The sequence below is a fragment of the Anthonomus grandis genome, chromosome 6 (genome assembly GCF_022605725.1).
Source record: "Anthonomus grandis grandis chromosome 6, icAntGran1.3, whole genome shotgun sequence".
NCBI lineage: Eukaryota > Metazoa > Arthropoda > Insecta > Coleoptera > Curculionidae > Anthonomus > Anthonomus grandis.
In genome coordinates this window covers 33,431,558-33,450,201 of record NC_065551.1, presented here as the reverse complement: position 1 = coordinate 33,450,201, position 18,644 = coordinate 33,431,558, and the positions used below count along the sequence as shown (strand labels likewise).

The following is an 18,644-nucleotide window of genomic DNA, read 5'->3' as shown; positions in this document are numbered from 1 at the left end:
TAATGGGAAATAATTTATAAATTATTTTACGAATTATTTATCGCCGATCGATTCGGCAGCGTCGATTTTATATATATATATTTTATTGTTAAATCCTAATTAGCCTGTAATTATCGGGTCGTTATTTGTTTGTATTTTTTTCATATTAAATTGTACGTAATTAAACTTACCATAAATTAGTTTTAATGATTTATCGCAATTAAAATTTGCGACTCAATTTTTTTTTAAAGTAAATATTTGGGTAGTTAACGAATTGAACAACATAACGCTGTGACGTTAATAAAGGAAATTTTACATGTTTTATATACAAACTAAAAGCAACAAATATCGCCATCTATGTATGAGGAATCATTAGGAAAAAAAACAATTTCCAGAAGATCCAGACAGTAAATTACATAAGATGTTATTACATTAGTTGGCCCTAAGAATTTCCAAGTTATTTTTAAAAATGCTCTCGCTATACAAATATGCGAAAGTAGCGTGTTTAGTGAATATAATTAAAAAATTAACCCACTAGTTGGAATAACTGATTCAAGTAAAATTTATACAATTTCCTTATTTTTCAACCGATTTTAATGAAAAGTGGCTCATAAGAAGGGATTTTTAATTCCAGACAAATATTGTATTTATAAGAATGTTCATTAAACCAATAGTTACTGAGAAAATCTGTTCAAGTCAAAGTGAAATTCAAACGCGTTTAAAATAAAAAATAAAAATTCCAGGTTCGTATTACACGCAAAAAAAACATTTACAGTGATCTAACAGACAGAGGCCTAAAAACAAAATAAAAGTTCTCCACTTTTCTCGCATTTGTTTTCTTTTAACAATTAATTAAACGAGTGTTTCATTTTTGACTTATTAATTTGGACGACAACCATTCAAGTGCAAATATAATAATATAAAGGTCAAAACAAAAAAATAAGTATTCCTTTATATACGATAAAACAAAATAATTGGTGATCAAATTATATTTTGAACAACAATTTCGTACATCGTAGAAATGGATAAACAAAGAAGAATTTTTTATTTATTTTTTTTGGTGTTATTTATTATGGTCCCAATTAAAACGCGTAAATAAGTTGGACTTTGATTTTTCGTGTTGTTTTCCTGCTATAATTAGATCGGGTCGATTTTTTAGAAACGATACACTTATTTAAATAATATAAACTACTACTTACGTACTTTTTTTGTATAAATTAATTGAAATTAAACTATAGCCAGTCGAAAGTTTATTATTCCACCACTGACATTATTAATAAATTTTTTTCCATATATTTTATCATTATATTCCATATAGAAATAACGTTTCAATTTGCCAAACACGCGTTATTCAATGTTAATTAATAATAAATTTATTAAATAATTTTAATGAAAACCTGCTTCCTGTCGCTTTTCAGAATAGTAATGAAATTCGAGTGAAATCATTTAAAAATTATGGGCTAAAGTGCATATTAGTAATAATGTTATAATAAAAATTGTCATTATGTTTATGTGATCGATTAAATTTTAATTATATAAATAGTTTCGGAAAAAAAAACATAAATATGCCGTGAAACGTGTTGGTAAAAAGGAAACCGTAAAAGCATCAGTCCAAATCCTATTAACTATTTAAATATATACACGTGAGTGAGTTGTTTTTAGGTCATGAAGCCAATAAAGAAAACACTGTTTTATTATTGATAATATTATTATTGTTTTTTTTAAATCGGAAATTATTGGATTATATAGAAATGTTTCTAAATACATTTATTCTTTTGAATCTAGAACCCTTTTTTCATGAAAATCGGTTGAAAAATAAAAAAATTATTTCACTTTAATTACGACAAATTTTCCAATTAATTTTTTTAACTCGAATACGGTTGGTTTAATAAAAAATGTTGTGAGAACATTTTTTCTTAAGAATTGCAAATTCCTTTTTATGATCCTAATTTTATGAAAATCCGTTGATAAATACGAAAATTTTATCCGGAATTTCACTTTTATATAGACAATATTTGCAATAATTTTATTTACTCAGGAACTATTGGGTAAACAAAAATTCTTATAGAAACATTTTTCCTTAAGAATTGAAAGTTTTTTCTTACGAGCCATGTTTCATGAAAATCGGTGTGAAAATGAGGAAGCTATAGCAATTTATATTAATCATCAATGGAACTTAAAATGGTGCAAATCCGGGTAAAAAGACGTATGTAGGTATTTTTTTTGGTTATTTCGAACTATAAAATTTTTAATAAATTTAAATGATTAACTTAGTATAATTTAATCAGTGTACACAAAGGATTATATACTGCTGGATAGCATTAAGTTATTACTTATTAAATCAAATATTGAAAGGTTGATGAGAGATGTTTAGACAGCAATTTTTTTTTTATGTATCAAATAAATTTTTTTGTATGGCGTGCGTATTAGAAAAAAAATGATGATGGTCTACAGATGAAACGTCGTATTAATTTTTATCATAAAAGGAAGGGCTACTAAAGTGTCTTAAACTGTACACACTAAACACTTAATTTTCACTGCATAGTTAAAAATAGTTGTTATTTCTTTATATATCAGGTTGCTCCTTAAAGAATTGGGTTTTCTTGCATTCGAGCGAGGAACGGAATTATTAGAAATTTGTCAAGCCTAGAATTGAAATTGCTAACAGAAAAAATTGTAAATTTATAACCAGAAAATCAATGAAAAATCACAGAAATCCTCAAAGATTTTATAGTTAGAAATTCACAAGAAAACTGGTATTTAGGAAATCATTTTACTCTTACAGGCAGTTGAACACGTTTTCCATATTTTCCCGGTTATTCGGAAATCAAAGAAGGAGGAATTCTTATGGTTAGCTAGGATCAAAAATTCGTTAAATTTTTAAAAATTTACTAATTTTCCAGCAACATTTCATTTTTTCATTAATGGAATAACCATCACTGAGTATAAGGGTTGTAAATTTGTAACCTGAAAATCAATAATAAAATGTTTTTTGAGGACTTCGGTTATTTTTCATTGATTTTCAGGTTATAAATTTACACATTTGAGAAAAATCATAGAAATCCTCAGGGTTTTTAAAAAACGATATTTGGGAAATCATTTGTCTCTTACAGGCAGTTGAGGGAATTTCATAGGAATCTTTAATTTCCTGGAAAATTATAAGGATAGATCTGTATAAGTGTCTTTTTGTGTCTCTTTTCCAGGCTTCAGTTAAACACATTTTTCATGTTTTTCCGGTTATAGGAAATGCAAATAGGAAACCCTTTTTATGGTTTACCGGGACTGTTTTTATCATTAAATTCGTTAAATTTTTTGAGCAAAATCTGCAACCCTACAATTCATCATATTGTTCACAGAAAAACTTAATTTTCTTGTAATTTTATAATCTGAAAATCACGGAAACCTCAGGGGTTCAACTGACTTTGAGCTCATATCAAATTTGCAAAAAAAACTGATATTTGGGAAATCTTTTGTCTTTTACAGGCAATTGAGGGAATTTTCATAAGAATCATTTAATTTCCTTGAAACTCTGTAAGGATTTATTTGGAAAATCATTTCTCTCTTTCAGGCATCAGTTCAACACAATTTTTATCTTTTCTCGGTTATAAGAAAAGCAAAGAGGCAATTCTTCTTATGGTTAAATAGCAATGTTTTAATAATTAATTAAATTCGTTAAATTTGTGAAAACTCACTAATTATTCTTGGCAACATTTTTTTTTTTTTATTAACGGAATAACCATCACTGAGACATATCCTGGAAATTTGTTAATCTTAGCATTGATATTGCTCTAGAAAACTTGTAAGTTTTCTTGTAAATTTGTAACCTGAAAATCAAAGAAAAATCACAGAAATCTTCAGTGATTTTATTGAATTTGAAGTTAGAAATTTACAAGAAAACTGATATTTAGGAAATCATTTGTCCCTTACAGGCATTTGAGGAAATTATCATAAGAATCATTTAATTTCCTTAAACATTGTAAGGACTGTACTCTCTCTATAAGGGTTTAATTGAAAAATCATTTTTCTTTTCCAGGCATTAGTTGAATTAATTTTTCATGTTATTCCGTTTATAAGAAAAGAAAAGAGGAAATTCTTTTTATGGCTATCTAGGACTGTTTTAGTCATTAAATTCATTGAATTTCTAAAAATTCACCAATTTTTTAATAAAATTTCATTTTTTTATTAACTACTGAGACATATCCTGGAAATTTGTCAACTTTAGAAGAACACAGGAAAACTTGGTTTTCTTGTAAATTTATAACCTGAAAATCATAGAAAAATCACAGAAATCCTCAGTGATTGAAGACTGGTTTTGATCATTAAATTCGTTGAATTTGTGAAAATTCACTAATTTTTCAACAAAATTTAATTTTTTTATTAATGGAATAACCACTGAATATAAATCATTCCTCTATTACCGGCAGTTCAACACATTTTCCATATTTCTGTTTTGATCATTAAATTCGTTAAATCTGTGAAAAAATTCACCAATTTTTCCGCAACATTAATTTTTTTTTTTTTAATGGAATAAATACTAAGTAGGAAGGGTTGTAAATTTGTAACCTGAAAATCAAAGAAAAATCACAGAAATCCTTACGGTTTTTATTGATTTTGAGTTTAGAAATTTACAAGAAAACTAATATTTAGGAAATCATTTGTCTCTTACAGGCATTTGAGAGAATTTTCATAAGAATAATTTAATTTCCCTGGAAACTGCAAGGAATGATGAGGGTTCAATTGGAAAATCATTTCTCTATTCCAGTTGAACACATTTTCCATGTTTTCCCGGTTATAAGGAACGTAAAGAGAACGAACTAAGATGGCTTTGATAATTAAATTTTTTTAGTTTTTCAACAATTTTTTTTTTATTATTCAAATATCATCAACACATTCGAATACACATCAACATATTATTTCCAACACATCTTGGAAATTGAAAACTCATCTTCGGGTAATTATTTGCCTCTATAATTGAGGAGATTTTCCATGTTTTTTAGGTTATAAGGAAGGAAATATAACTAGGACTGTCTTGCTCATTAAGTTCTTTGAATTTCTAAATATTCACTAATTTTTCTGAGCAAAATTTTTTAATTTTTTTATTTAGGGAATAAACACTGATGAGACACATTCTGGAAATTTGTCAACCCTAGAGCTGCTATTGCTCACAGAAAAACTTAGCTTTCTTGTAAATACCTATATAACTTGAAAATCATAGAAAAAAGACAGAATTCCTCAGTGGTTTTATTAAATCAAAAAAATACAAGAAAATTGATATTTAGGAAACCATTTATATCTTACAGGCAGTTGAGGAAATTTTTATAAAAACCATTTAATTTCCTTGAAAATTATAATGAGTGAGCTCTATAAAGTTTTTATTGGAAAATGAGTTTTCTCTTCCGGGCATCAATTAAACAAATTTTCCATGTTTTCCCTAGGACTGTTTAACTAGGACTATTTTGATCATTAAATTCGTTGATTTTTTGTGAAAATTCATAAATTTTTTTGCAAAATTTTAGTTTCTTATTAATAGAATAACCACTGGGACATATCCTGGAAATTTATCAACTTTAGAATTGATACTGTTCACAGAAAAACTTTTTTGTTCATAAAAAAATCATAGAAATTCTCAGGATTTTTATTGATTGTGAGGTTAAAAATTTTCAAAAAATCTGATATTACAGGAAAATCATTTCTCTCTACCAGGCAGTTGAACATATTTTCTCAGTTATAACGACCTTTTTTATGGTTATCTAGGAATGTCTTAATCATTAAATTCTTTGAATTTGTGAAAATTCACTAAATTTTCTTTAATCAATTTGAAAGAGATTAAAATCTGCATTTTTTTTCATGTAAATTATTTTTATACAAGGAATTCAATATTTCTTTAAATACTTAAAAGTTTTTAAATGTTGCTTCCATAAGGCGTAACAGAACTCCTGTAAAATTTCCTTAATTGCCTTAAAATGTTAAAAATATTTAAGCAATTTCAAAAAACTGCAAAATTTAAAGAGTTTTGAAGAATTACAGGAATTTTCTCTGGTTCTATTTTATTAAAATCTGAACCTTCACATTTTCAATTTAAAAAAAATTTACTTACCGGTTAAAAGTAACGCAGAAAAAACAGCGAAACAACGCTTGATATCGTTGACAACAGTATACATAATATTCCAAAAAAAAAATTAAAACAACTCGCACGTAATCTCAAAAAAAAAATTAAAATTAAAATAAAATCGGACAAAAATTGTTGAATCAACTCCCGTTCGTTGTATAGCGAGAGCACGTCGAGTATTATAGTAGTGAAACCGGTAAGAGCAAACACGTTAGTCACGTGTAAATGCGCCTCAATGTAAAACCGACTATACCCTCTAACGGTTCAGGAGAGACTGACTGACTGACGATTTACGGAATTTCGAACGCTAAACTGCCATTCTATGCTCGGTTGTAATATAACTTACTTTTAGCCGGCCGGTTTTATCGACCTGTTGCCAAAATGTGACTAATTTCAGTTTTTAAATAATATCTATTAAATCAGGTCACTCACTTGATAAACATATTGGGCAACATGCTTCTTAACAAATATGATGGATGCAGTTCACACCTCTCAGAAAACATCTTGAGCAATTCCAGTATTTAAAGCGGAGAGCTATCATCATCAATTGTAGCTCTACAACGCTTAGAGTGGGACTGCACTTAATTATTGTTTTCCTGCAAGTTCCTTAACAGAAAAACACTTTTCTTATTAAGACAATCATAAATTTCAATAATCTTTTCTCTTAAGGTCCCGCATACAATAAAATATAGCCCCAGACAGTACAAATGTCCAGTATCGGTCCAAACTAAGTCGAAATGTCTATAAATTGTCAAATTGTAAAATCTTGTGCAATAAACAAAAAAAATGCGATATCTAATTTATAAATTTTACATCTTGAAAGGGAGATTAAATAAAAAACTCTTGATAATGGTTTATAAAACTCTGGTTGAGTCCATCTTAAGATATGGTATTTTGGTATGGGGAGGAATGTATACAAGTAACTTTCAGCCATTTCAAATATGTAGTTGAAAATTATATAGTTAAAATACTCTTAAAGAAACCTAGACTACTAGTACAAGAAAAGTATAAATCAAATATTTGTCACTTATTTAATATGATTCCAAATGGCATAAGAAATGTGCCAACTAGGAAAAAAAATATTTTCTTACTCAAAGACCACTTGTTTATTAACAAAACTATGTTTTTGGAAGTCTTTTAATGTATGATGTGAGTATGATAAAAAATATTATAAGTTGTGTTATGTAGGGGAATTATGAATTATACCTATATTTTGGCTATTTTTGTTTTTTTTTTTGTAAAGAGCCATAGTATGGCTCCATTGTCTTAAAAAGAATTATATTTATTTTTTTTAGAGTAAAAAGAATTAAAATATAGGTACTTACATTTATTTAAGTAGATAAAGATTTATTAGCACAAACATGCACAATACAGGTGCGTTGTACCTAGGTGCATGTACAGTTAAAATTGTAGGGACAGTGTTAAAATATTTATATTATATTTTGTTATTATGTACATATATTTATATTTGTTGAGTAAATTGAAATTGAAAAAAATTAAATTTTAAGACATCCATTGGGCTTCAAAAATAATTCATTCATAAATTTAAAGCGTCATAACGATCTTCTCCTGATGACTAAAGGTATTAAAAAATTATCTTAAAATGTTAAAAAAAAATTTTTTTTCAATTGCCTGGAACAAAATTAAAAATTATTTAAAAAGACATAAGAAAATACATTAAATGACTGAAATAAAAAAAATATGGAAATTTTAAAAATTTTATTTGCAAAATATAATTTCTCTATTTTTCTTAAATTAGACACGTCGTTCAAATTTTAAAAAATTGTAATTAGAATATTTCATCTATACGAGTACGACTAATAAATACATTTGATCGAAATACATTAAATACGATATGAATTTTCGTCTTTTAATGTAATTTTTTATATCTAGATACTGGTAGTGACTTTTCAGATCTTTTAGGTATTTTAAGTTTTGATTTAAGTTTATCAAATATTTTTTTAGTTTTTTAATTCAAATTGAATAAAATTAAAAATTAAACCAAAAGTGTAAAATAAATAAGACATGGAAAAAAATTGACATTATAACTCTGAAATTATATCTTTCAACCATTTTATCTTAGTATTTATGTCTCTGGGTATTGCAAATATTTGTTCATGCTTTTCCAGGTATGTATTTTAAGTAACTTTTTATGTTTTTTTATATTTCAGACCCTTGGATAAATTTTAAATTTTATTTCAGGCATTTGAAATAGTTTTTCCAGATATTTTATATCTTTTAGTAATTTTTCATTTTATTCCAGGCATTTTTATGTCATTTTTAAGTTTTCATGCCTTTTACATATTTTAAGACTTGAAAATATTCTAAGGAAAGAATAATTTTGTGCAATGGAATTTCATTGGCCTTCCAAAAGATGCTTTGAGAAGTATATCAATAGACCTTTATATTTCAAAAAAGAGGAAACCTTTGAATGTCCATAGAACACATTTGTGCTCTCTGGGTATACACCTAATAAGCAAGTATCGCACTTCATTTTTTGATAAATTTGAATAAAAGAAATCCTAGTATTTTGCCAAAGAGTACCGTAACAGAATATAAAAAAATCTATTGGATCTGCAAAAATCAAAGCAAATGACGAATTTATTAAAAAATTATAGTAACTCTCAACAAGCTATGTGAAAGCTTATTAATAACAAAACAAAAAATAAAACCATTAACTGTGATGAAATGTTAATATAGCTATTTCAGAGCAATGATTCAGATGGTATTAACACAAGAATCATTAAAGTAATAGTTCAAGCTCTTACTGTTACATACAATACATTTCCTAAAGCTTTCAGAACTGCAAAGGTAATATCTCTTTTCAAGAATAATAGATGATTGATTGATGACATGCAAAAATTATCGTCCCATATCTTAGTTTTTTCCATTATTAACTTAAATTAATAAATGCTTTTTAAAAAACATGCCTATAGCCTTAGCTATTAACTACTTCACTAGGAAGGTTTTGAGAAATGACTTGATACTCTTGTATCATTTTTAGGCCTCTTATAAAAACTACCTTTCTACAATTTTGACGCCATTCAGTTTTTTACACCATTGACACCATTCAGATCGAGATCAATAGGCCCATTACATAATCTTGGGATAATCTTAGTTCAGAAAAAAATCCTTTTCAATGGATTTTAGCAAATCTTGATAGAAACTTTGGGGAGATGTGCTCTCTGGTGCTTCAGCAGATACTTGATCTTGCGAACAATTTTTTTAGGAGCAAATCTGCGTTTTCTTGGATTAACTATAATAATAGTTGCAAGATCTACACTACCTGTAGAAAATAGGAAAATTTGTTCAAAACGTCTCAGCCTATCTCAACTTGCTCCAAGTAACCTTTTTTTCCTCTCAATTGCTGCGGAAAATTAATTGATAGGGGCGTAAGTAAATCACATAAAAATGGCGACTTTTCCTGAGAGTTTGCTTAGGAAAATCCTATACCCCCATATCTTCCTCGCACCGCACCTATAGAATACAGAAAATGTAACTATCTGGATTTGAACTTTCTTTTATTCTAAGTAAATGAATAAATATAACTCTCAACGTCCTGGAATTAAACTCTTATTTCTTTCAACCGCCTGGAGTTACAAATCAAGCATATCTACTCAAATATTAATCATCTATTTAAAGAATAAATATAATTATTCTCATTGTAGCATTGTCTTATTTCCACTGCCTGAAATTAAGAAAATATAAGTCTGAATATCTAAACGACGATCCTGATTCATTTGTTTAGGATTAACTGGCCGGAACGAAATTCCTGCAGAAACTCAATCAGTTTCAAGCAGGTCACTTATTAAAGAAGAACTTAACACAAGTTTCCCAGAGTACTATGTGGCGGTTTTGAAACATGCTACGGATTTGCAGGATCCCTGGGTGTGTGTGATTTACAAATAGAATATTTTCTTATCTATTTTACTCATTCCAGGCACCTGAAATGAGAACAAGTTTAATTCCGGACAGTAGAGAATTATATTTTTTGTATTCCAGGCACTTGAAAAAAGAGAAAATTTAATTCCAGGCAGTTGAGAATTGAGAACAGGCTTGGAATACATAAAATATATTTCTTAGCTGCTTAGAATTAAACTTTATCCCACGTCAAGTCCCTGGAGTACAGAAAAAATAGCATCCAACTTCCTGGAAGTAAACTTGCTTTAATTGCAACGTCTTAGAATTAATCTTTCTCTAATTGCAACTGCTTGGATATAAATTGTATGTCCTTTCAAGTGCCCGGAATACAAAAAAATAGTTTCCAACTGCCTAGAAGTAAACTTCCTCTCAATTTAAGTGCCTGGAATATGAAAAATAAAGTTTCTAACTGTCTAGAATTAATCTTGCCTTAATTGCAACTTTATAGAAATTAGAATTAAGCTGTCTGGCCTTGCAACTGCTTAAAACTAAACTGTTTCTTATTTCTCAACTGCCTGGAATTGTACTTTGTCGTACTTTTCAATTACCTGGAAGTAAACTTGCTCTCATTTGAATTGCTCCAGAGTATATCACATCAAAATGGTGTCATACCGTAAGAGTTTGCTTGAAATAGGATAGGCACTTAAAAAATATATTTTACTTATTCCAGACACTTGAAATGAGAGAAAGTTTATTGTCACACAGGTTAAAAGGACGTATAATTTATATGCAAGCAATTGCAATTGGAGGAAGTTTAATTCCAGGTAGTAAAAGAGAAGAAAGTTTTTATTTCCAGGCAATTGAAAATTATTTTGTTCTGTATTCTATAGCACAATGATTTTCAAGTATCTGGAATTACAAACCAAGGTCACCTATCTATTCTCAAATGCCTGAAATTAAACGTTCGCTTATTTCAAGTGCTTGAAATAAAGAAAATATCCTTCTCCAGTGTCTGGAATTAAACTTGAAACTGGCATACATAAATTAAATAAGAACATTGAATACTCTGGGGAAATTAATTCCTTAATGGTGATCTTTTTTTAATTTTTTTCTGGTATCCAGTGTAAATGTGGCAACGCGGCACATTAACTATCGCAAAAAAAAATAACTTCACCTTGTGACCACGTTTAGTTCGTTCTCCATCTCTCTCGGTCACGGGCAGAAAAATAACAACAATTAATACAAAAACGGTGGCGTTACTATAGAATCATCCAATAACCCGTACGTCGGCACTTCATTGGCCCGGGAGGATCACCCGATTTTCTGCTTCGGGGTATTCTCGATTCATCGTCGACGACCTACACCTGGGGTGACGTATGACGCCACGTCATTTTACTACATAGCGAAAGCGCAATAAAATTGTTTTATTCCATTGAATATATAAATAAACAATTCTGTAAGTCAATGTTGACATAGAGCACCTATTTAAGCGTGATTAATCAGAAAAATATTGGAATATTTTCATGACTGTTTATTTATTTGATATTTTGGAGGTATTTCTAAACTCGACTGCCTGAAATCTATCGACTTTTCAAGCTCAGGTTAATGATTGCCTGAAATTCCGAAAATATCATTCTCAACTGTCAAGAATTATCGGCTCAATTAACTCATTACAAACTCATGAGAAAATATAACTCTCAACTGCCTGAAATTAATAAATATATATTCTATAGCTGTTTTAAATTTTTTACTTGCTCAACTTGCTATGCTTAATTACCTGGCATTATTAAATATAAGTCTTTACTGCCTGGAATTACGAACCTGCTTTATTTGTTCTAATATGTAAATCTCATCTTTGGAAAGGTACTGGAATTCTCTGGAATGGAATTAGAATTTGATCCATTACAATCCAGGTCTAAAATAACTAAGCTAACTGTATCAAAAACTCTTTACAAAACCCAGCTCACTTGTCCAAGCTGAAATTAAAAAAAAAACATATTTCTCAATTACCTTGAATTGTCCATTGTGAGTGTTGCACTTATCTCAATTTTTACAGGCCATTGATTTACGTTTATTACTAGTTTTAATTTTTTTTGTTATCAGGCAGTTGAAGTCTTTTTCCTATTTATTTCAGGCAACTAAAGTTGAAATTACCAATTTTTCCAGGCAATCCAAATGTTATGTTGTTAGTTTTTGCAAACAATTATAGTCATTTTTTGGCAATTGAAGACAACAGGAACCATTCTCTTATTTCTTACAGGTACTTGAACTTAATTCTCATTTGCCTGGAATTGCCTTCATTACCAAGTAATTTAACACCTTACCTACTTATTTTGTAATTTATCGTTTGCCTGAAATTAGACTTTCTTTCATTATAAGCTAAACTTGCTTATTAGTAACTCAATCGATCACAAACTCTTTACAGTCACCATTCTACGCTCAATTCCCTAGAATTGGTGATTAAAAATATCGATTCCAGGCATTTAACACAGTCGAGTTTTCTTGGTCTTTCTTGACATTTCATTTTTTTATTTTCCTTTCCAACCAGTTGGATGCATTACAATTTTTTTTAGCACGGATATAACTATTTTCACTTTTAGACAGATTAAATAATTTTTAGTGTCTTTCTTGCAGTCTCAATCAACTTTTGTTGTCTCTTCCAGGCAATTCAGCTTCTTTTCATATTTATTTTAGGCAACTAAAGTCAAAATTATCAGTTTCATTTTTCCAGGCAGTTGAACAAATTTTTTGGTCTTTCCAGGCAACACAAATCATTCTCTTCTTTCTTCCAGGCACTTGAATTTCATATTTTTAGTGATTTTAGGCAATAGAAGTAGTTTTCTTGTCACTTTCAGACAGTTGAAATACAATTCTCAAATGCCTAGAATTATATTTTCTCTCATTTAAAGTGACCTTGTTGAATTGAGAAAATGTAATTGTCAATTGCCTGAAATTAATAAATATAATGCTCAATAACCTGGAATTATTATTATAATAGGTCTTTACTGCCTGCAATTACAAGCCTGGCTTAACTGCCTAAAATCAAAAAATATTAATTTCAACTGCCTGGAATTACAAACCTACCTTATCTGTACTAAAAATCCCATTATAATGGATTCAATTTTCAACTGATCTAGACACCTAATTTTAGCTAATATTTTTATATTTAGTATCAATGTTCTTAATAATGATTAAGGTTATGTGCCCTCTGATGTTGCTAGCTGAAATTAAAGTTTCCACTCAGTAACGTCTCATTCAGATAGATAGCACGTCTGTTTCTCTTTCAACTGCTACTTCTGCGTTTTTTACTTTGAAGTTGCCTATAATCATCATAATTAAATTTAAATTATTTTATTTTACATTTAGATAAAACTCATCTGTTCCTAAGAGAAATAGAGAACTTGATTGAAATCGAAGTTAAATTCCACTAAATGGTGAGCAAATTTGAAATGTGGTAGTCAATTAGTTCGGTAGTAGTTCTTTCTAATCATTTGCCTGGAATTAGAAAAGTATTACTTTCAGCTGCCTGGAATTAGACGTCTTTTGATTAAATGCTAAACTTACTCACTAAAAGCCCAATCCATCACAAACTGCTTACACACTAACCTCATAAATATCAATTGTCTGGAATGGTAATCCAAGCTCACTCATTCCTTTAAGTGTCTGGAATTAACACAGTTAATTTTTATTTTTGTTCTTTTCAGACAATAAGACAACTTTCAGACAGTTCAAATCAGTTGTACTATCTAAGCAATTTAACAAATTTTATGGTATTTCCAGGTACAAGGAATCATCCTGTTAATTATTCCAGGCACTTGAACTTCACATTTTTAGTGTTTTTAGGTAGTACAAGTAATTTTCTTGTGACTTCCAGGCAGTTAAAATCCAATTCTCAACTGCTGAATTATTTCGGATGCTAGAAGTTATATCAATGAATTCAATTTTATTCCAGAAAAATAAAAACAATATATATTTGCCTTTGAACTTATATAACTTATATAGTTAGAATTCGCCTAACGTTGCTATGGTGTTTTCTGAGTATTTTAAAGGAATTTCATGTTACCAAACAATCCAGGACTAAGTGAACTAACTATTTTTACAAACTAAACTTTTTTCAAAACCCAACTCACCTATCCATGCTGAATTACCTGAAATGAATAAAATAATTATGGACACCCAGCTATCTAAAGTTACAAACTTAGTTTACTTGTTTATTCAAATTCTTTCGTAATTTTAGGCAGTAGAAGCTGTTCTGTTGTCTCTTCTAAGCAGTTGAGGTCTTTTTCCTATTCATTCCAGGCAATTAAAGTCAAAAAAATTATTTAATTTTTCTATACGGTCCAAATTATCATGTAATTTTAAGAACAATTTTGATGGTTTTTCGAGACACTTGGACTTATTTTTTGCCTTTTTCAGGCAATAGTAAGCTCTCTCTGCTAGTTCTTCCAGGTACTTGAACTTCATATTTTTAGTGTTTTTAAGCAAGAGAAATACATTTATTGTCACTTCCAGGCAGTTGAAGTACAACCCTCAACTGCCTTGAATTAAATTTTTTCTCATTTTAAATGCCTTGAGCTACGAGAATATAATACTCGACTGCCTGGAATTATATTTTCTCTCATTTAAAGAACCTGTAGTTAAAAATATAATTCTAAACTACCTAGAATTGCCCTCATTACCAACCTTACTTACTCGCGTTGTCTATGATCATTAGCCTGAAATTAGGAAAATATAACAATCAACTGCCTGGAATTCGACATTCTTTTATTGCGAGTTAAACTTACTCATTACAAACTCTATCCATCACAAACTCCTTACACTCTCACCATTTTACTTTCAGTTTATTCAATTGCCTGGAATGATCATGCGTTTAAGGGTCTGAAATTAACACAGTTGATTTTTTTTTTGTTCTTTGCAGGCATTGAATTTTATTGTCTTTTCCAGGCAGTTGGACTTGTAAGTCTTTTAACTTTCAGGCAATTTAAATAATTTTTATTGTCATTTTTGCAGTTTCAATTATTTTTTTTTATCTCTTCCAGGCAAATGGACTTATTCCCATTTTTATTCCAGGCAACTAGTTCAAATTAATTGTTATTTTTTTTTAGGCAGTTAAGGTCTTTTCTTTATTTATTCCAGATATTTAAAACAAAAAAATATGATTTAATTTTTCTAGGCAGTCCAAATTGTCAAGTAGCTTTAAAGACCATCTTGTTGGTTCTTCTAGGCAGTTTAACTCATTTTTTTATCTTTCCAGGCAACAGAAATTATTCTGTTATTTTTTCTAGACACTTGAACTTCATATATTTAATATTTTTAGGCAACAAAAGTAAATTTATTGTCACTTCCAGGCAGTTGAAATACAACCCTCAACTGCCTTGATTTAAACTTTTTCTCATTTCAAATGCCTTGAGCTAAAAGAATATGATACTCAACTGCCTGGAATTATATTTTCTCTCATTTAAAGTACCTGTAGTTAAAAAAATTTAATTCTAAACTGCCTAGAATTGTCCTCATTACCAACCTTATCTACTCATGTTGTCTATGATCACTAGCCTGAAATTAAGAAAATATACCTCTCAACTGCCTGGAATTCGACTTTCTTTTATTGCGAGTTAAACTTACTCACTAGAAACTCTATCCATCACAAACTCCTTACACTTTCACCATTTTACTTTCAATTTATTCATGTAATATTTAAGATATTAGTTTATTAAATTGATTATTTATTACTCCAATATCCAAGCCAAGATCTAAAGTATCTGGACTTCTCTGGACTAACAGTGGCGAAATGAAAGTAAAAGAAAACCATTTTTCTAAATTTTTTTCTAAAATTACTAATAATTTTATCCCAATCTTCCTGTGAGTTTAAAGCCTTTAGAATCTATTGGCACTACTGGAAAAATCTTATATTTTCATTATATTTTAATTTATGATCATATTTTAGCTATGATCCTTTAAAGGTAGTTAATTTTGGATTTAGTGGTAACTGTCAACTTTTCTGTAAAAAAATCGATAAAGAATCGATTTTTTCGATCGATAAGTCAAACACTTAATAACGTATAAGTGTAATTTTTCATAGGCATTAATGCTCTTTATAGACAAAGAGTGATTGTTCAATATTCTTGGACACTGACTCTATCAAGGCTGTAGATGTAATTTTTGACTACAAATAAGTAATTAATTAAAAAAAACCAACTACATACAATTAATACTGGAAGACGTCGTGGATGAGGTTGTGGTCTTAGAAATCGATTGGTGTCTATGGAAAGGCTGAAGCCCTTTTATGTGCTGAGATATGATCCTTTAAAGATCTGGATTATTTTTATCGGTGATGCTCCAAAAAGGACACTTTTGTATTTTAATCCTGGAAAAACCAAAGAGTATGAATTATTTTATCCTAACATTCCTGTAAGTTGAAAACTTTTAAAATCAATTGGAAATACTGGGAAAGTTGTTTCTCTTCTAGGTTCGAAGATATGGGCCATATAAAGGTGGTGAATTTTGGACTTGTCATGCAACTCGCCATAGAGAGAACTCTTTAAAAATTGCTTCAATTTGAATTTTTCTGGACCGAGAATTAGTTTGCTTAGAATTGACGAATTGACGACAGCCTGAAATTAGGAAAATATAACTCTCAACTGCCTGGAATTCGACTTTCTTTTATTGCGAGTTAAACTTACCCACTAGAAACTCTATCCATCACAAACTCCTTACACTCTCACCATTTTACTTTCAATTTATTCAATTGCCTGGAATTGAAGAATATATTTATTAATTGCCTGGAATGATCATGCGTTTAAGGGTCTGAAATTAACACAGTTGATTTTTTTTTGTTCTTTGCGGGCATTGAATTTTATTACCTTTTCCAGGCAGTTGGACTTGTAAGTCTTTTAACTTTCAGGCAATTTAAATTATTTTTATTGTCATTTTTGCAGTTTCAATTATTTTTTTGTTATCTCTTCCAGGCAAATGGACTTATTCCCATTTTTTTTCCAGGCAATTAGTTTAAATTAATTTTTGTTTTTTTTTAGGCAGTTAAGGTCTTTTTTCTATTTATTCCAGATATTTAAAACAAAAAAATATGATTTAATTTTTCTAGGCAGTCCAAATTGTCAAGTAGCTTTAAAGACTATCTTGTTGGTTCTTCTAGGCAGTTTAACTAATTTTTTTATCTTTCCAGGCAACAGAAATTATTCTGTTATTTTTTCTAGACACTTGAACTTCATATGTTTAATATTTTTAGGCAACAAAAGTAAATTTATTGTCACTTCCAGGCAGTTGAAAGACAACCCTCAACTGCCTTGAATTAAACTTTTTCTCATTTCAAATACCTTGAGCTAAGAGAATATGATACTCAACTGCCTGGAATTCGACTTTCTTTTATTGCGAGTTAAACTTACTCACTAGAAACTCTATCCATCACAAACTCCTTACACTTTCACCATTTTACTTTCAATTTATTCATGTAATATTTAAGATATTAGTTTATTAAATTGATTATTTATTACTCCAATATCCAAGCCAAGTTCTAAAGTATCTGGACTTTTCTGGACTAACAGTGGCGAAATGAAAGTAAAAGAAAACCATTTTCTAAAATTACTAATAATTTTATCCCAATCTTCCTGTGAGTTTAAAGCCTTTAGAATCTATTGGCACTACTGGAAAAATCTTATATTTTCATTATATTTTAATTTATGATCATATTTTAGCTATGATCCTTTAAAGGTAGTTAATTTTAGACTTTTAGTGGTAACTGTCAACTTTTCTGTAAAAAAATCGATAAAGAATCGATTTTTTCGATCGATAAGTCAAACACTTAAAAACCTATAAGTGTTATTTTTTATAGGCTTTAATGCTCTTTATAGACAAAGAGTGATTGTCCAAGATTCTTGGACCTCTATCAAAGTTGTAGTTGTCATTTTTTGACTACAAATAAGTAATTAATTTAAAAAAACTAACTACATACAATTAATACTGGAAGACGTCGTGGATGGGGTTATGGTCTTAGAAATCGATCGGTGTCTATGGAAAGGCTGAAGCCCTTTTATGTGCTGAGATATGATCTTTTAAAGATCTGGATTATTTTTATCGGTGATGCTCTAAAAAGGACACTTTTGTATTTTAATCCTGGAAAAACCAAAGAGTATGAATTATTTTATTTTAACATTCCTGTAAGTTGAAAACTTTTAAAATCAATTGGTACTACTGGGACAGTTGTTTCTCTTCTAGGTTCGGAGATATGGCCCGTTAAAGGTGGTGAATTTTGGACTTGTCATGCAAATCGCCATAGAGAGAACTCTTTAAAAATTGCTTCAATTTGAATTTTTCTGGACCGAGAATTAGTTTGCCTAGAATTGACGAATGTACTTATTAATTGCCTGGAATGATAATCCAAGCTCAGTCATGCATTTAAGTGTCATCATGTTTAATTTTAGAATTAACACAGTTGATTTTTTTAATTCTATGCAGGCATTGAGTTTTATTGTCTTTTCCAGGCAGTTGGTTTTTCTTTCAAGCAACTAGTTCAACTTTAAGGCAGTTTGACTTAGTTTTTGTTGGCTTTTTTAGGCAGTTAAGGTCTTTTCTTTATTTATTCCAGATTTTTAAAACAAAATAATATGGTTTAATTTTCCTAGGCAGTCCAAATTATCGAATAGCTTTAAATACCATCTTGTTGGTTCTTTCAGGCAGTTTA

General features: G+C 29.2%; 1 protein-coding gene and 1 long non-coding RNA gene across 2 annotated transcripts in view; one reads left to right on the top strand and one right to left on the bottom strand.

Annotated features, from left to right (window-relative positions):
* LOC126737034 (uncharacterized) overlaps window positions 1-6,393 on the bottom strand; it is a 99,254-nt gene extending 92,861 nt beyond the window's left edge. The window contains exon 1 of the mRNA XM_050441721.1: window positions 6,077-6,393. Coding sequence (XP_050297678.1) covers window positions 6,077-6,140 — 64 coding nt within the window. The 5' untranslated portion in view covers window positions 6,141-6,393. The remainder of the gene's footprint in view (window positions 1-6,076) is intronic.
* The window catches only part of LOC126737036 (uncharacterized), a 51,715-nt gene that overhangs the window by 5,756 nt on the left and 27,315 nt on the right, over window positions 1-18,644 (top strand). The gene's annotated exons all lie outside the window — the stretch shown is intronic.